Raw genomic sequence first — 20757 nt, forward strand, 5'->3', positions numbered from 1 at the left:
ACACTCAGTCCCTCAGGCGAAGTACTGACGTAGCTAAGGTGCAAGAACCATTCACTCACCACATACACTCAGCAATTCTGGCACACACCGAACAGCATGTAATTTGGTCGAAAATTTAAACATTATCTATGCAGTAGCATTAACATTTTAACTGAGGGAAAAAGTTACAGAGCTGTTAAAAGGCAATTCAATTATGCAACATATTTTTTCTCGTTTCTAATGCAGGACAATTTCATTCTGAAGCATCTATCTGACATAATGATCACTAAAATATACTTATCATAAAATACTTAATATGAGTAGGATCACGGAGCCAATGCCTTTACTGTGAAGATCTTTGATATTTAAAGATCATGAAGGAAAAGCATCTCAAATATAAGAAACTCTCAGTTCTAGAGAAGTCACACTTATGAAGTTAACTCTACCTTTAGACACAGGACACCCTGAAAATCAGGGCGCAGGAGTAATACAGACCTGCTGTTCTGCAATCAGAGATGTCCGGACATTTTGCATTTCCTCATTTTTTCTTTTCTCCTGCTCTTCAAGTTGTTCTAAAAATTTAGCTTTTTCTTCCTGAAGCTTTTCTTGTAGTTCAGCAACTAAGCTTACAGAATCTTCTCTAGTAGACTCCACGGCAGGACTTGAAAAATCAAATATAGGATTACTATAGCTTTACTTTATTTACAATTACCACAAATACAACAAGCGTCATAATTAGCAGACTGCAGGAAGGCTCCTGGCTGCCCGGTGACCCTCGCAGGAGTGAAGGACTGTCACGGGCACTTCAGCGTGAACCCTGCCCCTTGGAGTCCAACCCAAGAAAGAGGAAACAAAGGACAAGTTTAACGGGAGACACTGACCCCACATGGACAAGCTGAACGTCTCAACTGATAAATCCAAGATCACCGGTTTTAACCAGCAAACGGCAAGTTTCATAGGAAAAATCAATACACGAAAAATCAATACTCTAGAACTGAACAACAAATTTCATTTTTGGCATTTCATTAAGAATGTCCTTGATCACTACGGTCTATAGTGAAAATGATGACTCCATATATTTTTTCCGTTTTAAGTTGGGAATTCCCCGGTCAGCGAGCGAGCCCCACACATGCGGCCGAGCCTTGGCCTTCCCAAGAAGCAAAGGGACCCGTTTCTGAGCCCATATTCGAGTCCCTTTAGAACAACCCACAGCGGCGTGTGGCAGAGGCAGAGGGAGGAGACAAGCCCAAACTCGGGCTAACAACTGTCTTACCCTCTGACAGAGAGGCCGATCTTACCCCCTCTCAACTTCATCATCTTTACATCAAAAACGTTCGCGCCTGAGGCGGGAGACAGCCGCAGCGGAAGCGCCTCCTCTCCGGCCAAGCCCCAGCCCCCAGCCCAGCACCGCCAGCCCGTCCCACCACCCCGAGGACACACGAGCCCACCCGAGACGGAAACTCCGGCAACCATAGGCAGAAGGCTGACGGTCAGCAAACATTCCTCAGCCACTTTAGGAACCGAGTCAAGCCGGCTTAATTTTGTTGTTTCTTCGGCTTCTGGGCCACTCCCGGGGGTGCTCGGTTACCCCTGCCGGTTGCTTTCTCTCTGCCTTCCGCCCTCTGGCCCCCGGCTCAATGCCGTAAGGTTCATCAGACTCCAGTGAAACCCAGACTGCCAAGGATGGACGCAAGAGGCACCTGACATCTTTGTGCCATGCCTGGCAGGGCTCAGGATCGCTCTGGAGGTGGCCCGAGGGCCCACCCAGGGTGCTGGGGACCCTCAGTCGGAGTGTGCAGAGCTGGTGCCCTGGCTGCTCCCTCTCCCTCCAGTCACCCGGTAATTCTGATTCTCGGCGATCAAAGGTGGTGCCCAGGACCACTCCCGGCGCTGCTGGGGGCCGCTCTGCTGGAGGTCACACTGAGGCAGACGCAAGAAGGCGCAAGGCCGAGCCTGCCCCTCCGCACTATCCCTATGCCCCGCTGAGCGATTCCCCAACTCAACTCTAAAGAGCACTGTCGTCACTGCCTGTCGTACAGAAAACTCGTCTCTGATTTCTATCATGTCACTTAATAATATTTCAAATTTACGGGTAAGATTTAGTAACCTGGATAAACTGTTTTCCCTTGGGGATGCCTTTCAATGGCCAAACATGAAACGTGCAGCTTGAGACAGCATTGTTCTATCCAAGTATGAGAGCTTGCTTGCTTTCGGAGAGGCTGGGGTGGCGAAATACACACCACGAGACACAATTCTGAGGCCTAATTTTCTGTTGGAGGTCGAGGAGTCTGCATATTAAAAGTTATAGCATATATGGAAATCCGAAGGCTGCAAAAATCAAAATATTACCGAGTCACTAGGAAAAAAATAGGGACTCAGTATACCAGCCTATGATAAAGCGCCTGGGATAAGACGAGGCATTGGTAGGACTTGCAGATTACTCCCCCGCCACTCTGCCTACTGTCGCAAGGGACCTGTGGGAAGTACCAGCTCCAGGGTTACTCAACACGGGGAAACCGTGACCAAGAGCAGAGGGGGGTTAGATGAGAAAGTCAGATCAGGAGCAACAAATACTTTTCATGCTAAGGACACGGCAAAGCATTTTGTCTAGGCTGTAGATTTTGCAAGAGTGCGTGTTTCACTTCAAACACAGAAAGCCCTGGGCTCAACCCCCAGTATGCACACACATTTATGACATAATGGCAATCAGGGCTTATTGGACGGCCATTATGAGGATACTGGTCAAAACACTAATGCAGAAAATAAATCTGAAGTAAAAAATATTTCAGCATGGCAAAGGACACTAAGAATACTGAAGAAAACGAAGGTGCGATTCAAAATGCACGTGTGTGCTACACAGGGTTAAGTACTTGTGGTTTGTATGGCCCTCTCAGCTGCCCGGCCAGCTCCAGGTGCTGTCCGGTATTACGGCCAGTGCTGTGCTATGGCCAGAGGGTGGCAGAAGGGCCATAACTCCAGGGACAGACATCACTGTCTGTAAATGCACAACCACCAGACTATGAGACAGAGCTCTGGGTAATTGGCGGGAGGTCTATGCAGCAAAGTAAGACACCGCGTTAGTAAAAGCAAAGAAACCAAACCAACACCAATGGGCATTATATAAAGACTGACCCATAATGTACTTTCTGGGGCCTCTATTATTGTCATCCTAAACAAAAGTATGCACTACTTCACCTTGCCTGAAGGTCTCTGTGGGAAATATTCCAGGTGACATTACCTTACTTCAAATTCCCGTAAGACTCAGAATGGCTCGGATAACATGGGGGATTACCCTTAATAATAAAACTTCAGGCACAACAAGCCTTGTTTAATTAACACCAGAATGCCTGGGTTCCTTTGGGATGATGGGGCCAAGACTTTGTTGGTAGGAGGAAACACACGAAGAAAAGACGAAAGTCTCACAGTGTAGTTTGACTCCTGTGGGGTTAGTCCACGGGCCCCAGTCCTCGTCTGTTTGCAAGTCTGACTCCCAGAATACATCCGGCACTGCGTGTGGTCCAGAAACCAGAACCAAAGTCACTGATAACCTAAAATACATCAACGAAACCCTCCACGAGGAGGAGAAGTACGCAACTCTGTCTTTCTTTACGCTAACAATGCCCTTAAGAAGCCTGGACTAGAGAGCTCAAGGACAGAGACTCACCGGTGACAGACTGGGGCTTTCACAGAGTCTAGAAGCTTCCGTCCACGTTTACCCCAGGAGGGCAAAGGTTCTTACTATGCCCAACATTTCTCGTGAACAGATCTGCACTGGACTGTGCTGATGGCGAAATCCTATCGTTGACTTAGATTTGGGGCTTGCTGACCAGAGATGAACTATGTGATGGAAGTGCTCAGACCCAGTGCTCCTGTACTCGCCCGGTGGCCAGCACAGAATCCCCAGGGCGCGCCTGTGACCAGTTAGTAAGTTTTCCAGACGCTTGGGAACCATACGCACATATATTCGTCACTTATTTGTACACGTAAGTCTTTTCCCCCAAACTTCTCAGAAATAACGTCTCTTGATTTATTTTTCCATCATGTATGAGAAGACACTTAGACACCGGCATGTCTGTGATCCTGAGTTGTAAACAACTACTTACATACTGGCTGTTACCTCTTTTATATTATTTTTACATTTTCACTTCAATTCTACTATTGACTTTAATGTTAATAGTTTTTAATTTTTATTATTCCATCCACTTAGATCCTCCCTACATTTTCTTAATGAGTAACTGACTGGGGAGAACTCGACATTCCATATCGAAGTGAAATCCCTAGTGACCCTTTGCCAATGACTCTCACAGGTGGCCACCCGATGCTGCTCCTGCCACGGGTGCACCCAGCCGGGCAGCCCGAGGGAGGGAGACGTGTTGGTGTGCAGTGACATTTTTTAAGGTTTCTTTCTTTATTCAGCATATTTTCAGTAAGCAAGTGGGCTACAGCGATTGCACAGCGGGTAGGGTGTATGCCTTGCACATGGCCGACCTGGTTTCGATTCCTTCATCCCTCTCAGAGAGCTTGGCAAGCTACTGAGAGTATCCTGCCTGTACGGCAGAGCCTGGCAAGCTCCCCATGGCGTACTGGATATGCCAAACACAGTAACAACGAGTGTCACAATGGAGACGTTACTGGTGCCCGCTCGAGCAAATCGATGAGCAACGGGATGACAGCGACATATTTCCAGTATTATTCCCTCTGCATAATTCTGAATTCCTCTCCCAGAAAGTTCTGGGTTCAAGCCTGAGTGAAGAGATTTCCGAGTACGCGCCTCGATGGTGCTGCAGGACACAGTGGCAGAGTCCTTCCACAAACGACAGCAATTTCCCGATTAGCACCAGTTTTGGTGCGTCCGTGAGTTGGAACCAGCTTTTCCCATCCTATTTGTAAAATTTTAAATAATGATTTTTTTGGGGGGAGAGAAGGCACAGGCGCACGGGATCTGACTCTGGTGTGCGGGGATGTACTGCATGAGCTGGTGTGCGGGGAGGTACTGCATAGAGCTGGTGTGTGAGGAGGTACTGCTCAGGCTCACGGCAGCACAGAACACAACACCGCAAGCTGGGGGCTGGCGGGAGAGACGGCCCAGCCCCTGCTCAGCTTTGGGCGACGTCCCAACTGTCCCAAATTCCACCCCAGCTTTCTCCACAGGAGCAGCGGCCTTTCCTCTCAAGGCCCCCTCGAGACGGCCTGTCGATCCTCCTCAGCGTCAACCCCCCCTCACCCCCCCGGGCTCCGCTTCTTCCTCCTTCTTACCCCCGGGCCCAGACGCTCGGCCACCCGGGCCCCAGGGGGGGAAGGGCCCAACCAGACGGGGCCCTGGGATTTTAGGAGACTGTATTCTGAAGCAAACATGGAAACTGTGGCAATGAACCCAACAGGAGTTAACACAGGAAGGAAACACCGGCTGGGTCAGGACGAATCGTTTGCACGGGTTTAGTGACCAAAATCCTAATTCTATGTTCGGTGTTGGACCCCTGCGTCCCGGGCCAGCTGCCTGAGTCCTGCTCTACACTCTGGCCAGCAACGAGGACAACGAGAAGAGCCGCTCCTGCAAGACCACACACCTCAGAGCCGAGTTTCAACTGTGGGTGGGGACCCCTCATGGGGTCAAGAACAAAAGACTTGTCTTTGGGCCACACCCGGCATCCTCAGGGCCCACTCCCGGCAGGGTTGGGGGTGGGGGAGGGGCAGGTGAGTGCGAGAAATCAAACACACACACACACACACACACACACACACCCCGCTCATTAAAAAACATCATTTGGGAGGGAAGTGCAGACCACACGCAGCGTGCTGGGGGTCACACCGAGACAGCCAGGGGACCATACAGTAGGGCCAGAACCCGGGTCAGCTGCGCGCAGTGGAAGTGCTCTACCTGCCGTACGATCACTCTGGCCCAAATTATAACTGATTTTCAGCAGATGTTTAGGTAGTTTACCTATTTCGCATACCTGTGGTCATGTAATACTTTCCTGGAAAAAAAGAGGTTCCGAGAGCCACGTTTCAGCTGCTCTCTAGGCCACAGGTAAGCACCTGCCGGCCCGAGGGCCAGACCTCGCCTGCGACCTGTGTGTTTCCATCCATTCACGCGCACTGCCACAGTGCTCCCTCGCCGGACTGGTAGCCTGGACAGACAGCCACACTCTGCAGTACTGACAACCTGGCGCTTTACACAGAAAATACGCCAGCACCCTCAAACGGGGACCCCGGAAACCTTCTGGGAAACTGCAAGGGAAGGATTTTCAGGCTAACCCCGCGACGGCACGTCCTTGACACCTGCCAGCTGTGGGCCGGGAACCCGGATCACCCGCACCTGCGCGTGCAGTCCTGGTGCCCGCCACGGAGAAGCACACAGTGAAGGGGGAAGCAGGTCATCTCGGGACACCGCCACGTGGCAAGCGGAGCCCCGCACTCAGCGCCTCCCGTGTGCGCAGTGCCGCGAGGAGCACGCAGACAGCTTCCCGCGTGGACTCGAGCCACTGCCCAGCCGGGCCTGGGCTCCCTGGCTCTCTGCACGGCACACGGTTTCTCTGTACACAGTGCCCGTCCTTGGTCACCGAGACCTGGGGCTGCTCACACACACTCTCCTGAAACCATCAGCGTGGGCCTGGATTCACCACGACAGCAGAGCCGGAGAGGCACACGGCGGGCCCGGGGCTGGCCCTGCATCCCAGGCGGTTGAGAGCAGAGCCAGGCGTGGCCCCCAACAACGTGGATAATGAACAAGCGACACCCTAAAAATGGGAAGTCTGACAAGTGTGCATGTGCCACCAAGAGCACAGCATCCGTCGAATGGGTAAGCGTGTGACCCCTCTGGGAACTGTGCCTGGGCTCAACGGGAGAACACGGGGCAGGCGCTGTCTCCGTGCCACCCACCCCCCAGCAGGCCCTACGCAACGCTCGGTGTGGCTCCAAACAAACACACAAACGTGTGGAGGGCTGGGCGTGCTGCCGGGTATCACACACAACACCGAGGAGACCGCAGCACTGCCGGTCACATGACCCGTCCGTGGTGCCAGGAGTTATGCACGGGCGACACATCCACGAGGAGCCCAGCAGACACGAGTCAACACGGACATGGAGATGGCACCAATGCGGGCACAGCTCCAGCACGGAACCCACGCTTGGGGAACCGCCACTGGCCGGAATTCCATCTGTCACCAGATGTGAAAAGCACCACAGTGATCCCAAAGGGCTACTTTCAACTTTCCTCTACTCCAAATACGAGGGAACGGCCGTATTTTATCTTACGCTTCAATCGATTACCTGGACAGAATGAATAAAGCAGCAAATCCTGTTAAGTCCAACAAGTATAGAAAACAAAGCCAACTCTTTCAATTCCCATTTTAGAAATGATTAAAAATATTTGTGCTAACACAGTATCTAGTATTTATAAACAATTGTCTTCTAAATGTGAATCTCTAATACACAAAACATCAACATAATTCGTTTATTAAAAGAACTGCTTTTGGGTCATCGGTAACTTCAGAGTGGACACAAGGGTACTGAGGCCAAAGGAAGAAAACCGTGAGCGTGGCTTTTACACAAAAGGTGACAAAGTGAGCACAAGCTGGTAAATGTAACGCAGGAGATGGGAGCGACAAACCTTAAAATACTTGCTATCTAGACCTTTCAGAAACAAAGCCAGTGACGTTCAGTCTAGAAAAGGCACCTCAAGAACGGCATGCAGACGGGCAGGCACTCAAACCCCGGGACCCAGACGCTGCCTTGGCCACGCTGGCGACGGGCTGGAGCTGAAGGCCGGCTACAGGAGGGGTGCAGCAATTACACCGGCACCTGGTCGAGAGTTTAAAGACGTTTCCCCACTTCCCCACTTCCCCATCCCCCTGCCCTGCTTCTGATGGCAGTGACTTTCACTTGGTCTGAAGCGCCCACGGGAGACCGCGTCTGCACAGACGAAGAACGGGCACCAACACAGAGTCTACGCTGACGGGAATCCTGAGGTCACCTGGGGCCGTGGGCGAGCTCTCTGACCCAGGACATGTGAAACATACAAGGTGAATCACATTAGACAGAAGCAGGATAGTTCAAGTGTCTTTATTTCGAAACTCAATCACGGGCAGCGGGGCTCTGGAGGGGACTGGCCTCAAAGGGGCCCTCGGGCCGGCGGCCACCCCGCCCCCTCTCATTCGCACAGCGCCGTCTGTTTTCCAGAATCGCCAATGACATCTCAAGTTTGCCAGAGAAAGGAACATGCGAAAACTTTGGGAAGAAAAGCAGCTGGGCTACCTGCAGAGTGCTTGGCCAGACGCAGTCCGAGGAGTACTTAAGGGCCCCTAAGGGCTGCGTGGGAGCCGCAGCGGGCCCTGAAGACGTTCCCGAGTGTAGCAAGCAGCTTCCCGGGCGCCTCGGAGAACCATCAACTTGGACTGTTGCTTCAGCTTGTTTTTCTGCTCTGTCCCTGAGATCTTTACCGCCTTCGACACTCCTGACCTTTGCCCTTGGCTGTAAACATTCATGCAGGTCCGCGGTACGCTCAGCCCTCCCGCCACCCCCCTGCACTGCAGAGCTTCTGTTTTCAGGACAGAAGGGGAGGCCGAGCTGGAACCGGTGCGAGACTCCGACACAGTGGGGCCATCGCAGACCGGCAAGCGGCTGGACTACGGGGCGTGTACACAAACTTGTCCCTATCAACACAGTCCCTTGTGGGAATCAATGGTAGAACTGGTAACGTCCTAGAAACTTTATTATACTACAAGGCCACAAATTTTAAGAGCAGGAACACTACACCATTTGGTCTGATCAAAAACATCAGACAGTAACAATAAAGATGCAAAAAGCCCCAAAAGGTCACTGTATAGAACCTGGAATTCAAAAACATAATCCTTTGAACCAGAAGAAATAAATAAAATTGTTATAGAAAATAACAATGAAAACTGTAACACTAAACATTGCTCAGAGGAAACAGTCATAATCTTAATCCATATAAACATAAAAATAATCAATTTCCATATTCGTGTAAGGTAATGAGTAAGTCAAGGTATTATGATTCAGACACAAAATGGAACTGGCTGTATTTTAATTTTATAATTACAAATTAAAGTTAATTCTTACCTTTTTGCTATCTGAGTCTCAAGATGCTTAACTTTTTCTAACAATTCTTTCTCAACAGCTTCTCTCTCCAATTTAAACTCCTTGAGGGCAGCCTGAATGGCTTCTTCTTTCTCACAAGTGAGCTTCTGAACCAACTGTTCCCTGTCCCGTTCCTGGCTCACGACAAACCCCTCTTTGTCTTGCTCAAGTTTTTGGATGATAGCTTCGTACTTCTCCTCTTGTTGGCTAATCTTTTCATCTTTTTGTTTTTCAAGAGCTTTCAATTCTGAGTCCAATTTTCTCTGCAGTTCAACTATTTCTTCTTTCAACTTTTTTTCTATTTCAAATGCCTGATGATGCAAAGATGTTACTTTATTTAACTCGGCCTTAAGCATATCCGACTCTTCCTCGTGCCTACTGATCAGCTCTGAGATGCACTGATCTTTTTCAATTGTCATCAAAGTCCTCAACTCGCCCAAGCCCACCTGGTAGCCCTCATTGTTGTCCTGGATCTTCTGGTTCAGCTTGCCGACTTCCGTCCTCAGGGCCTCTGTCTCCTGCTCGAGGAGCGCCCGCAAGGCCTCCTTCTGCTGGGCCTTGCTCTCCTCCAGCAGCATCTTCACCTCGTCGGTCTCGGCCTCCTTGAGCGCGAGCTCCACCTCCAGCTTGCAGCGCGTGTCGGACAGGTCGGACACCTTGCGCTTCAGCTCCTGCAGCTGCTGCTCCTTCTCCTGGAGGACGCTGGCGTGAGACGCTTGCATCTGATCGATTCGTTGCTGGTTTTCCTTTTTCAATTCCTCCAGGGACACTCGGTGGTCGCTGAGGACCTTCTCGAACTCCCGGGTGTGTCTGACCTGCAGGGTGTCCTCCAGCTCCTTCAGGTGGCTCTGCTCCCGGCACTGGAACTCCGCCCTCAGCAGCTCAATCTTCTCGTCGTTCTCGACGTGCGCCTTCTTCAGGTCTTCCAACGCCACCTCTCGGGACTGCCTGAGCTCACTGATCTCACAACTCTGCGTGTGCATGATGCTCTCCATCTCCAGCAGCTTCTGCTCCTTCTCACTCTGCAGGCACATGACAGCTTCCTTTTCATGCTTGACCAGAGCAAACTCATTATCCTTATTCTGTAAGACCTCCTCAAGGCATACTAACTCTCCTTTCAATTTCTTGATTTTGTTTTCATTCTCCTCACTCTCCTTCATTAGTGTCTCAAGTTTACCTTCATATTCGCTCTTTAGAGACTGTAGTTCTTTTTGATGCTTTTCATTTAGTGTTATTTCCAGAGAGCATTTGACTTTTTCAATAATGTTCCTTATTTCTACAGCTGTGCATTTTAGAGAATTTGAGAAGTCACACTGTTCTTTTTGTACCAATGTTCGGAAGTGGCAAAGGTCTTCCTTAATGGTCTGTATGCTGAAGTGAGAGTCTTGGGCCACCGCTCGGCATTTTTCTAACCGAGTGTTGAGAGAGTGATCTCCCGAATCCTCTTTCCCACACACGTTCGTATCCTGCATGCGCCTACTGTCTATTGCATTGATGACTGACGAATACAGGGATTCCACCATCATTTCCGGACTCTGTGGATCGCTGATGGGATTCGGAGATGAAAGGTTCTCTTCTATTACAAACTCATTCACCGCAGACATGAAGTCCGACTCGGGGCTCTCGGCTAAGGAATCTAGGTCTAGGGACGCCTGGTGAATTGTCTGCTCTATGTTTGGGTGAGGGATGGTTTCAAAATCAAAGGTATGTGCGTCAATGCTATCCGGAGACAATTCTTCCAAGGGACAGACCGTGGGACACAGGGGGTCCTGGACAGTGAGTGGAGGAGGAGTTCTCGGTGAGGTAGCAGTTGTGATTCCTGTCGCACTTTCTCTGCGGGGGGAGGAAGCCGACTGCGGGGAAGTCTGACTCCCAGACGCCTGCAAAGACAGGGAGAGCTTTAGGGAGCCTTGGCAGCACAGAACACCTGCCACCCACAAAGCAATCAAAACCAGTTTCATTTGCCTTTTGTTCACTCAGCAGATCTGTAATGGTCTGGGACATTTCATCCAAACTCTGTGCTGCTTTGACCAGATTATGTAGCGCGAGAACGTGCTGGTGTAGAGGTTCAAAGTCACAAAGTAAAGGGACCCTGAAACAGAATGCGAGAAAAGCAGATGTTTAATTTCTGAATGAAACAGTGGATAATTGGAAAAAACTTAAATCCATGCTGAAGTAACTGGAGCAAAGAGACCAGCAGTTAAGTGTTCAGCAAGAAATCTCCCACAGGTAGGAGGACTGGTCGATGGTTAGGAGGTTAGAATGGTTAGGAGGACCAGCCAGGAGTGTGTGTGTGACAGTAATAGCTGGGAATGGCCACGCTGGACAAGAGCTGAGGGTTAAAAGTAGGTGAGGGATATTCTTGATAACCTTTCAGTATCAATATTGCAAACCACAACGCCCAAAAGGAAAGAGAGAGAGAGAAAGAGAAAGAGACTGAGACAGAGACACAGAGAGAGAGAGAGACATATCCTGGAAATAAAAAAGGAAAGAAATTTCCCACAATATTCAAAGTAAGAACAACCACTAAATAAAATACTACTTATAGATTAGGCATCATTTTATAGCCCCCCAAATTTCCTAAAAAAGAAAAAGCAGCCATAGGATATTTCTTTACCCTGGTATCTCTCGAGAGAACTCACGCTGCTTTCCACAGTTTAAGAAAAGGAGCAACTATGAGCGAGGGGCCCGAGGGTTCCAACATGGGCTGAGCCTCGCAGACTGACGTGAGCTTGACCCCCAGGGCGCACCCAGGAGTGCTCCCCAAGCAAAGCCAGGACTAAGCTCTGAGCACGGCCGGGTGTGCCTGCGCCCCCGAGCCCAAGATTCAAGTGGGAAGTGGCTCAGAGGCTGGAGTGACCGGGCAACTGTCCCCTCCAGCCCCGAGCCCATGTGCACGGCCCGGGAGTGGCCCCGGCTGAGAACAGGAGCCGGCTGGAGAGCGGGCAGGGGCCCTCCGCCCGTGCCCTGAACCCCGCCCCCCCAAGCCCTGCCCGAAAGCCTCCCCCAGACAGAACAGGCATCTGACCCACCTGAGGAATGGCTGAACTTCTGAGGGACAGAATGATTGCAGAAACTGTAAATCTTTCAATGAAATATCTGGAAGTTCACAGTCAAACTTTCGAGGCTTCTGAGTCTGTGCAGAAAAAAGAATTTATCAAAATATATAGAGGACACTATTGTATATGTATTTTCACTATAATTAAATTCGATAAGCAAAAGATTCAGAGTTGAAAGTGGCTTTCACTAAGTACAGTACCAAAAGTAACGAACAACTCAGGGGCGACCTTGTGTTAGGCCTGAACAGACACCCCGGGCCAGGAGCCCCGCCCCCCTAGAGAAGCCCACCTGCCCGCCTCGCTCCGGAGACTAAGCAAAACAGCCTCCACAGAGATGAACTAGCTCCCCCAAATTTTCTGCACAGACGCTCCTGGCTGAACTAGCCGGGCCCGGGGTGGGGGGTGGGGGGTGGGGCCCTGCAGCCACTCGCTCCCAGGGCCCGAAGTCGCTGCCAAGTCCAGCCGGCTCCACCATCCCGGGAGCAAGCCGCACCTGGAAATCCACCTGCCGAAAATCAGGTACGAGGGTCTGTGGCGGGAACCTCCAGGCCACCTGCTCGCACTCCCACAAGCGCCTGCAGCCACGTCCACACCCCAGAGCTGCCACCCAGTTAAAGCTAATTACAGGGATTACAGGGGTAGCACTGGAGCACTGTTGTCCCGTTGTTCATCAATTTGCTCAAGCGGGCACCAGTAACGTCTCCGTTGTGAGACTTGTTACTGTTTTTGGCATATCGAATACGCCATGGGGAGCTTGACAGGCTCTGCCGTGTGGTCGAGAAACTCTCAGTAGCTTGCCGGGCTCTCCGAGAGGGATGGAGACATCAAACCCAGGCCGGCCATGTGCAAGGCAAAGGCCCTACCCGCTGTGCTACAGTTAAGAGTTCGGGGCTGCCTGGAGGACGGCTCCAAACTCTCCAACACCAACACCGCAGGAGAAGCAGACCAGAGGGGACGGGATGCAAGGGGAAGGCGACCAGCCTCCACTCGCCAAACAGAAACAGAGGCCTGGCCTGCGACATGCTAGGAACCCGCCACACAAGGAATGAATGTCTGCATGGTGAGATAAAACAATTCACATTGATTTTCTTCTACAGGAATTTTTTATTTTTATTTTTGGCTTTTTGGGTCACACCAGGTGATGCACAGGGGTCACTCCTGGCTAATGCACGCAGGAATCACCCCTGGCGGTGCTCAGGGGACCATATGGGATGCTGGGATTCGAACCCGGGTCGGCCGTGTGCAAGGCAAACGCCCTACCCACTGTGCTATCACTCCAGCCCCCTTCTATGGGAATATTTTAGATCAGAATTTTCTGCTAGCAATTCATTGGTAACAAACAATATAAGATAAATGACTGTGGGCCTACGATTGGGGTAGGCTTGCTGGGTGGTTTGGAAACTGGAGACAATGGTGGCGGACTAGTGTTGGCATACGGAATGCCTGGCACAAACCATCGTGCACAACTTTGTAACCGCAATGTGTAGGGGGAGATTTTACATAAGCAGGACTTACCTATTTCATGGAAGCTCCAAAATGATCAGCACAGAATTTCTTTGCAAGTTTTATTAGTAACAGGTAAGGAATGATTATTTCCATCATGGGATCCAAATATAAAATAAAACTTAATGCAATGTACTTCAGATCCCAGAGTTGAAAACTTATGTAAGTGAGAATAAGCATTATATTGTATTAAAGGGTTTTATTTTATTTCCATAGGTTAGAATCATACAGCAATTACAAATTGCTTCTTACCGATTTATTTTCTGACCATTCTATTTGCCATTTCGTAAAGTTTTTTGGGAATAGACAGTATGAAGTCGATATGTTCTACTTGAGAAACAGAAGCCCGGGGCCAGAGCAGGGGACCAGCCGGGCGGGCTCTTGCCGGGCACGCCAGCACGGCCCCCGCACGGCCCCACGACCACCGTCAGTGTGACCCAAAACCCGTGAGCAGAAGTTTAAACACAGAAAAGATAGCCATGGATTTAAAATAATACATACACAAAAGGAAGGAGGCCAGGAGTCCAATCCCCTAAACAGACGATTTCTTAAGAAAGATTTCCCTGTGTAAAGAAATTAACAATGTGGTTATTTTCTAATTTTAAGGTTAAAAACTGACCAGTTTTGAAGAAAAATAAAATCTTGAATCATATTTAAAATTTAACAGCTCAAGAAACCTTAATGTATATCAAGAGCTTAATGGCAGCATCACATATCGTATCCATACCAATGAAATAAAAAAGCTTGTCTTCAAAAATCAAATTATTAGGGGCCAGAGAGATAGTACAGTGGGTAGAGCATTTGCCTTGTATACAGGCATCTCAGGTTTCATACCTGGCATCCCATAGGGCTCCCAGGCGGGTCCCTGACACAGAGCCACGAGTAAGCCTTTAGTATGGCTGGTGTGGCGCCAACCCCCCAAACAACATATTAATCATAAACACTCACTGAACAGTTTCCCAAAGGACTCCCTTTTTGATTTTTCAGCTTCATATAATCGCTTTCCATCCTTGACTAAAGCACCAGCCCACTAAGAGAAAACAACAAACATTTATCATAATCAGTTCATTAAGGCTCGTGTCTAATTAAGAGAATTCAATCTGCATACCTCCCTGTAGTGTTTTATGAACATTTTCCTCCTGACAACCTCGACGACAGCTAAACAGTACATCTGCGGAACTGTACTTAGGGCCTCGACAATTCTGACCCTTTCCAAGAGCTCGATGACGAGACGGAGCAAAGCCTGCAGTTTCTCTCCATCTTGGTCAGCATGAAGCATTACAAAGCAACACCACCTACACATCAAATCAAGATGCACAAACCCGTGAGTTCCGAGACAGTCCATCACTCCAACACACCAAGAGAAACCCAGGGTCTATCACTTAGGAGAAATACAAATATCAATGCTAAACATCCTCAGCTAAATAGAACAGAATCACTTACTTCAGTCTGACATGAAGGTTATTAGCTAGTTCTTGTTTGGCAGTGGTACACTTCTGTTTAATATCCAACAGTTTTCTATGATTTTGTAACATAATCATCAACTGATTTGCATGACTCAAGCACAAATCAGGTAATACAGATGCATCTTTCAAGTTTTCAGCTCTCATCTGATTAGCTAAAAATCCCTTGGAGAGAAAATATTTAAAGGATATTAACTTGAATCTAGAAAGATTAAACACTCAAGAGAACAATCTGTGTTAAATATGACCTGTTCTACTTCCAAATGATATTTTCAAATCCCCCCTTTCCCAGGTGCAGTAGGTGTGTGCACAGGACTCTCCCGCGGGTTCAGAGACGCCTGATCAGCTAATTTTGCTCCATTTGAAGGTGAGAAAAAAGTGAAACCCAGGAACAGCAATGACACTTATCTAGAAGCGTATGTGTGCAGACTCCATATAACTGGTCTGAGTGGGACATTAAGTAACAGAGGATGATTTAATTTAACCAAAGGCATCAATAGCACACTACTGTATATGTCAACGACTTAAAAAACTGTCTTTGCACTATGAAGAGTTAATTTGCTCTGCAGCATTTCTGGACTGTATTTTTCTGTTTATTAGTGTCAACATCTTTAGAAACACCAACTATACCACCTGACCTTAGTACATTTATTATTTAGAAGGAAAATAATTCTTACACATTTTTCCTGGCCACTTCTACTTATTTTCAGAGATAAACACTACACCACTTGGCGAGACAAAGATGATGCTTAGACTATAAATTAAGTTAAATACACCATACTTAAGTCTTCTTCCACATATAGTACTGCAGCTCCTGTTTTTGATTTTTGTACTAACAGGCTATTCCCAACTCTGCAGTCCTGGGGCCTGCTCTTGGCTCTGCACTCAGCAATCTCTCCTGTAGTGGACTGCAAAACCCTGTGGGCTGCCAGAACTGAACTCCGGTGGGCTGTGTGCAAGACATGTGTCGAGCCACTGGAAGCAATCTTAAATGCCAGTTTCTTATCAGAATGCTCAACTACAGCTTTCACTTATGCATTTAAAAGTAACTTCCTGTAGTATTATTTCAATGTGACTACTTTATTATAAAAAGTAGGTACAAATGTCAAAAGAAGTTAAAATATAAACCTGGTTTCAACAAAATAAATTCTTTATTAAATACACCATTTCCATGTAATCAAGTGAAAAATCCTCGCCATCCTTTAGTACTACTTTTCCTGCGCAAGTTAAGATCTGACTTCAGATTAAGTTCTATGCTCTACCGAGTAGACGGAGAAGACTGAGAGCGGATCTTCAAACTCTATCATGGTCTGAATTTTGCTAGACAAATAAGTCAATTATTACGGCAATATTCTAGAGAAGCAACAACTACTTACCAATTACTACAGTACTCACAATTCCCTTCAATATACATTATATGAACTTTTTTTTCTTTTTTGGGTCGCACCCGGCGATGATCAGGGGTCGCTCCTGGCTATGCACTCAGGAATCACCCCTGGTGGTGTTCGGGGGACCCTATGGGATGCTGGGAATCGAACCTTGCATGGCATGCAAGGCAAGCGCCCTCCCTACTGTGTTATAGCTCCAGCCCCATTATACAAGCTTTTGGGGAAAGATTCCCTGTTGTTTTCTAACTGTGCTGGCAGTCTTCAAAAATGCAACTAGAGAAGTAATTCATACCAAGAAGTTTTCTAGGTTTCTGGGGATTGATGAAGTTTCTCTGCTAAGGCAAACAAAACCCATCCTGAAGGTGACTTCTATTCCTCTCCCAGAGCTGTCTGACAGGGTCTTTACTGGCAATAGGTCCCTTTCTGAGACGGCCTGCCCCCTTCTTCGATGGAGACAATCAAGCTCTCCCTGCCAAAAGGTACTCAGAAAACACAACTGAGCTGACCACGACTACAAGGTCAGTAAAGGAGTCCAGGGAGATGAAGTTTCAGTGAAACTCACTTCTGCACGTCCCCCCGCAGCCAGGCATGTCCGTGGCCCCTACGGCGTGTTAGTCACCCCCGTCCCCCACTTAGATTCTCTGTCGAGTCCAGCTGAACGCCTCTTCCTCTGAGGCCTGGATTTCTCTTACAGTTTTGCTTCCAGTATGTGATCAAGGCAATCCAGATGTGTAAATGTATTCAGACATTACAGAAGAATATAAACAAAACTCACTGAGTAATTTAACCGACTGAATGTCCAAACTGTTCTACTTCAGTAGAAAATTAGTGAAAAAAGATATTACTAAAAAGCACAAATAATTATTTTGGTTAGAATAAGGGTTCATTCAATTCTGTAAGCACCTGCAGCTGTGACCACCATCAAAAACTGCCAATAATTTAGGCATGAAGATGTCTACTTCTGGCAGAGACATCAAAACACCAATGTCCCCAGGATCACTCTCGGGGATACTTTAGGACACTGAGTTTTACACTGGTCTGTACTCAGGACCGCAGCCCAACAGAGAGGACTGAGACCCTGACTGCACTCGGTGTCAAAAAAAGTTAACCGGGGCTGGAGTGATAGCACAGCGGGTAAGGCGTTTGCCTTGCACATGGCCGACCCGGGTTCGATTCCCAGCATCCCATATGGTCCCCTGAGCACGGCCAGGGGTAATTCCTGAATGCAGAGCCAGGAGTGACCCCTGAGCATCACTGGGTGTGACCCAAAAAGCAAAAAAAAAAAAGTTAACCGTCAGGTTGGAAATGCTGCAACAAAAACTTCGGTTATTTAGTTTTCAAAATCCCAGTTCTTTCTTTTGGTTATAAATCTAATTTATTAAGAATTCTTGGAACACTGCTGTAAATGAGACCTAAAAATCCAAATTTTAGTTCAATCTTGAAGACTTTATATTTTTCTTATGCTTTAAAAAAAATCGCATGTTTCTTTTGACTTTTTTTTTGGCAGTGGCGGGCAGGAGGCATTCAACTACTTAAATGATCACCTTCTAATATTCATCAACATATACAAAGATATTTTCTGGGCTGCTCAAAGCATTTTCGTAGTCTTATCCCTTAGTTGTCATCTAGCCTCGGCTCATTTTAACGAAACTGAACATCAAGGGCATGGCTCTTTGTTACAGGGAACAACAGCGGCGCATTAGCAGTGTTCAAAGACGACGTGCAAACACGACCCACACCCCATTACTACGGCAAGTGAAATACCTTACAGAAACCTATCAGCGCCTTCTGGGAGGGGTGAAATAGGCACCTGAGCAAGTTCTTTCTGTTCGTTCACCAGGCGGCTGCAGCTGGCGATCATCTGGTCGAGGGCGTACAGGCGGTCCTCGAGCCCTTTGATCGCCTTCATATTCTGGTTGTCCAGTTTGGCAATAGTCTGACGGCACTCTGCTATGAACGGCCGAATGATCCTTGGATCAAGCTAAAGCGCAACAACAAAAAATAAATGGGAACATAATTCCAGGATTACACCTATCAGTCAGTCAATTCTACAATTCGACTGTTTTTGACACCCCACAGAGAATGTGACATGCATGGCAAGTTTACGTCAAACAAAGCAGAATTAAAACTGTAATACATTCTTTGGTCATTAAATAAGAAAGTCCATCCAACAACCCCCCAAAGCACCAACATCTTCACACTTCACACGTCCCTAAGATACGCCCCAGCCCAACTCCCCTCTCTGACCGTGCCCTCCACCTCAGTCACCGGGCTGAACCGTGCCCGACACTTTCTCTGCTGGGGCGAGGAGCGGCTCAGTTGGCAGAAGACCGTCTACACGCAGGGCGCAAACCAGCGTCACCCCCGCCCCCACCCCCCTCAACACCACGCCCCTCCAAGAACCCGCTGTGGAATGAGGTCTGCACGCGGTTCCGCTGGCTTTCGGGCTCCTGGGGTTCCTAAGGGGAGCCCCGGGCTGTGCTGTGCCCACTGATGAAGCGGAGCCCGGGGCTTCCGCCACACTCTCGCTCCCCTTCTGCCCAAGGAAGTGTCTGGGCGATGTCTGAAGCCGCTCGGTCATCTCCCCTGGGGTGCCCGGGGGTCGGATACGGTGAAGCAAGAGAGGAGAAACCACGTGCCTGGACGAGCGCTGCCCCTGCACTGTCTGTCCAGCCTCACTGCTCAACCCCTTCAGTTCCCGCTAAAGTGGACATGGAACAGATTCGAATTCACAAGCCGGGTAAGAAAATAAGCCTCTACAAATCTGATACAGCGGTGACCGTAAAGGCAAACAACAAGGACACCCGGTAACACTTCGTTTCACAAGTTCACTGCAAGTATTGCTAAGAGGTGGAATGGAAGAATGTTTCGTGACTCTAGGACCTGGGCTTCTGTCGATGCCAGGCGGGGGCCGGAGGGACAGCACAGCGGGGAGGGGCCGGGCCTGCTGACGCCATCGCCCACACCCCACACCCGAGCCCGCCAGGAGCGACCTGAGCGCAGAGCCAGAGCGAGCCTGCCCATGCCGGGTGCGCCCCCAAACAAAACACCCAGAGAACAACGAAACCAAGTATCAAAGTGCTGGTGTGGTTATCACACTAGTGAGACCCCCACCACAGACAACACAAAGTACAGCAGAAACATAAAACACTTCTTCAGAATGAGCTTTCATTGCTTTAAGCGAATTTAAAAAATATTTTAAGAAGCTTATATGCTTGTAGTTAGTATTTTAAGCAAAATGAACAAATTTTATAGTAAGTCTGAACAAAGCATCATACTGCTGATATGTTAATCACGAAAGAATGAGACAAATGTACCAATACGCAGAAATGATACCACAGCTAATGTTTGTTTTTTATAGGTATAAATTCCTGTGAGTATTCATAATTTAGCTAGGAAAAGATGCTGTTTCTTCCCTCGTATAACTATGTAGATATATCTGGCTCTCCTAGATTTAAGTTTAAATAAGATTTAAGTTTAAATTTAAATAAGCAAACACAAAACCAATTTCAAGTTCTTTCAAGTGTCTCTCCTCAAAATGTCTAGCCCTCTTCTCTGACTCATGCGACTATTAAAAATGACTTCAACCATTATAGTAACAATCTTGCACTTGACTTCACACACATCACTGAACTTTTTGGCTACTAAAATAGCCACAGTATAATCAGGAATACTAGTTTCTACTCACTTGTCAGTCATCTTTCCATAATGTTGTATGTACTTCCCTGTCCTAGAAAATGTTTTAACAGAAGCCTTCTTTGATAATAATGGTCAAATAAAATGTTCACATAAAGGACTCATCAAGGAAAGAGATACTGAAAGAATTAAGAGTCACAGACTTGATTTTTCTAAATGTTGCATTTTATTGCCCTGTCATTTGGACAATTTTATGCTACTTCAAAAAAACCTATCAATACCCATCAATAATGAAGTCGCTTTCCCAGTGGAGCCCCTATTACTGTTCCTCTAAAGCACAGTGCCTCATTAACTTCCTCTCTGATTCGAAGGTTTTCTACTGGTTCACAACAGAGAAGTTACTTATTCCCCACATCTGCAAGTCTCTCTAAGCCGTCTCGGAGGCACCGGGAAGGGACGCCTGTGCCCCAATAAAGCTCTGCACTTGCACAGGTGAAGCAACGCTGGCGGGCTGGAAAGAGACGGCCAACGCGCAGGGCGTACACCTCTCGTGCTGTAAACCCGGGTTTGCTCCTGGAGCCATGTAAGGTCCCCAGCGCACTGCTGGGCGTGGCACCCCCCAACGTGTAGCCA

The 20757-nt window shown here is 48.3% G+C and overlaps 1 protein-coding gene across 1 annotated transcript in view; it reads right to left on the reverse strand.

Annotated features, from left to right (window-relative positions):
• The window catches only part of RB1CC1 (RB1 inducible coiled-coil 1), a 57164-nt gene that overhangs the window by 11745 nt on the left and 24662 nt on the right, over positions 1 to 20757 (reverse strand). Inside the window, exons 8-16 of the mRNA XM_055125564.1 lie at positions 18299 to 18469; positions 15081 to 15265; positions 14746 to 14932; positions 14586 to 14667; positions 14139 to 14200; positions 12108 to 12211; positions 11041 to 11167; positions 9058 to 10955; positions 475 to 640 (exon numbers count right to left, since the gene is read on the reverse strand). Coding sequence (XP_054981539.1) covers positions 475 to 640; positions 9058 to 10955; positions 11041 to 11167; positions 12108 to 12211; positions 14139 to 14200; positions 14586 to 14667; positions 14746 to 14932; positions 15081 to 15265; positions 18299 to 18469 — 2982 coding nt within the window. The remainder of the gene's footprint in view (positions 1 to 474; positions 641 to 9057; positions 10956 to 11040; positions 11168 to 12107; positions 12212 to 14138; positions 14201 to 14585; positions 14668 to 14745; positions 14933 to 15080; positions 15266 to 18298; positions 18470 to 20757) is intronic.

The sequence above is a fragment of the Sorex araneus genome, chromosome 2 (genome assembly GCF_027595985.1).
Source record: "Sorex araneus isolate mSorAra2 chromosome 2, mSorAra2.pri, whole genome shotgun sequence".
NCBI classification, from domain to species: domain Eukaryota; kingdom Metazoa; phylum Chordata; class Mammalia; order Eulipotyphla; family Soricidae; genus Sorex; species Sorex araneus.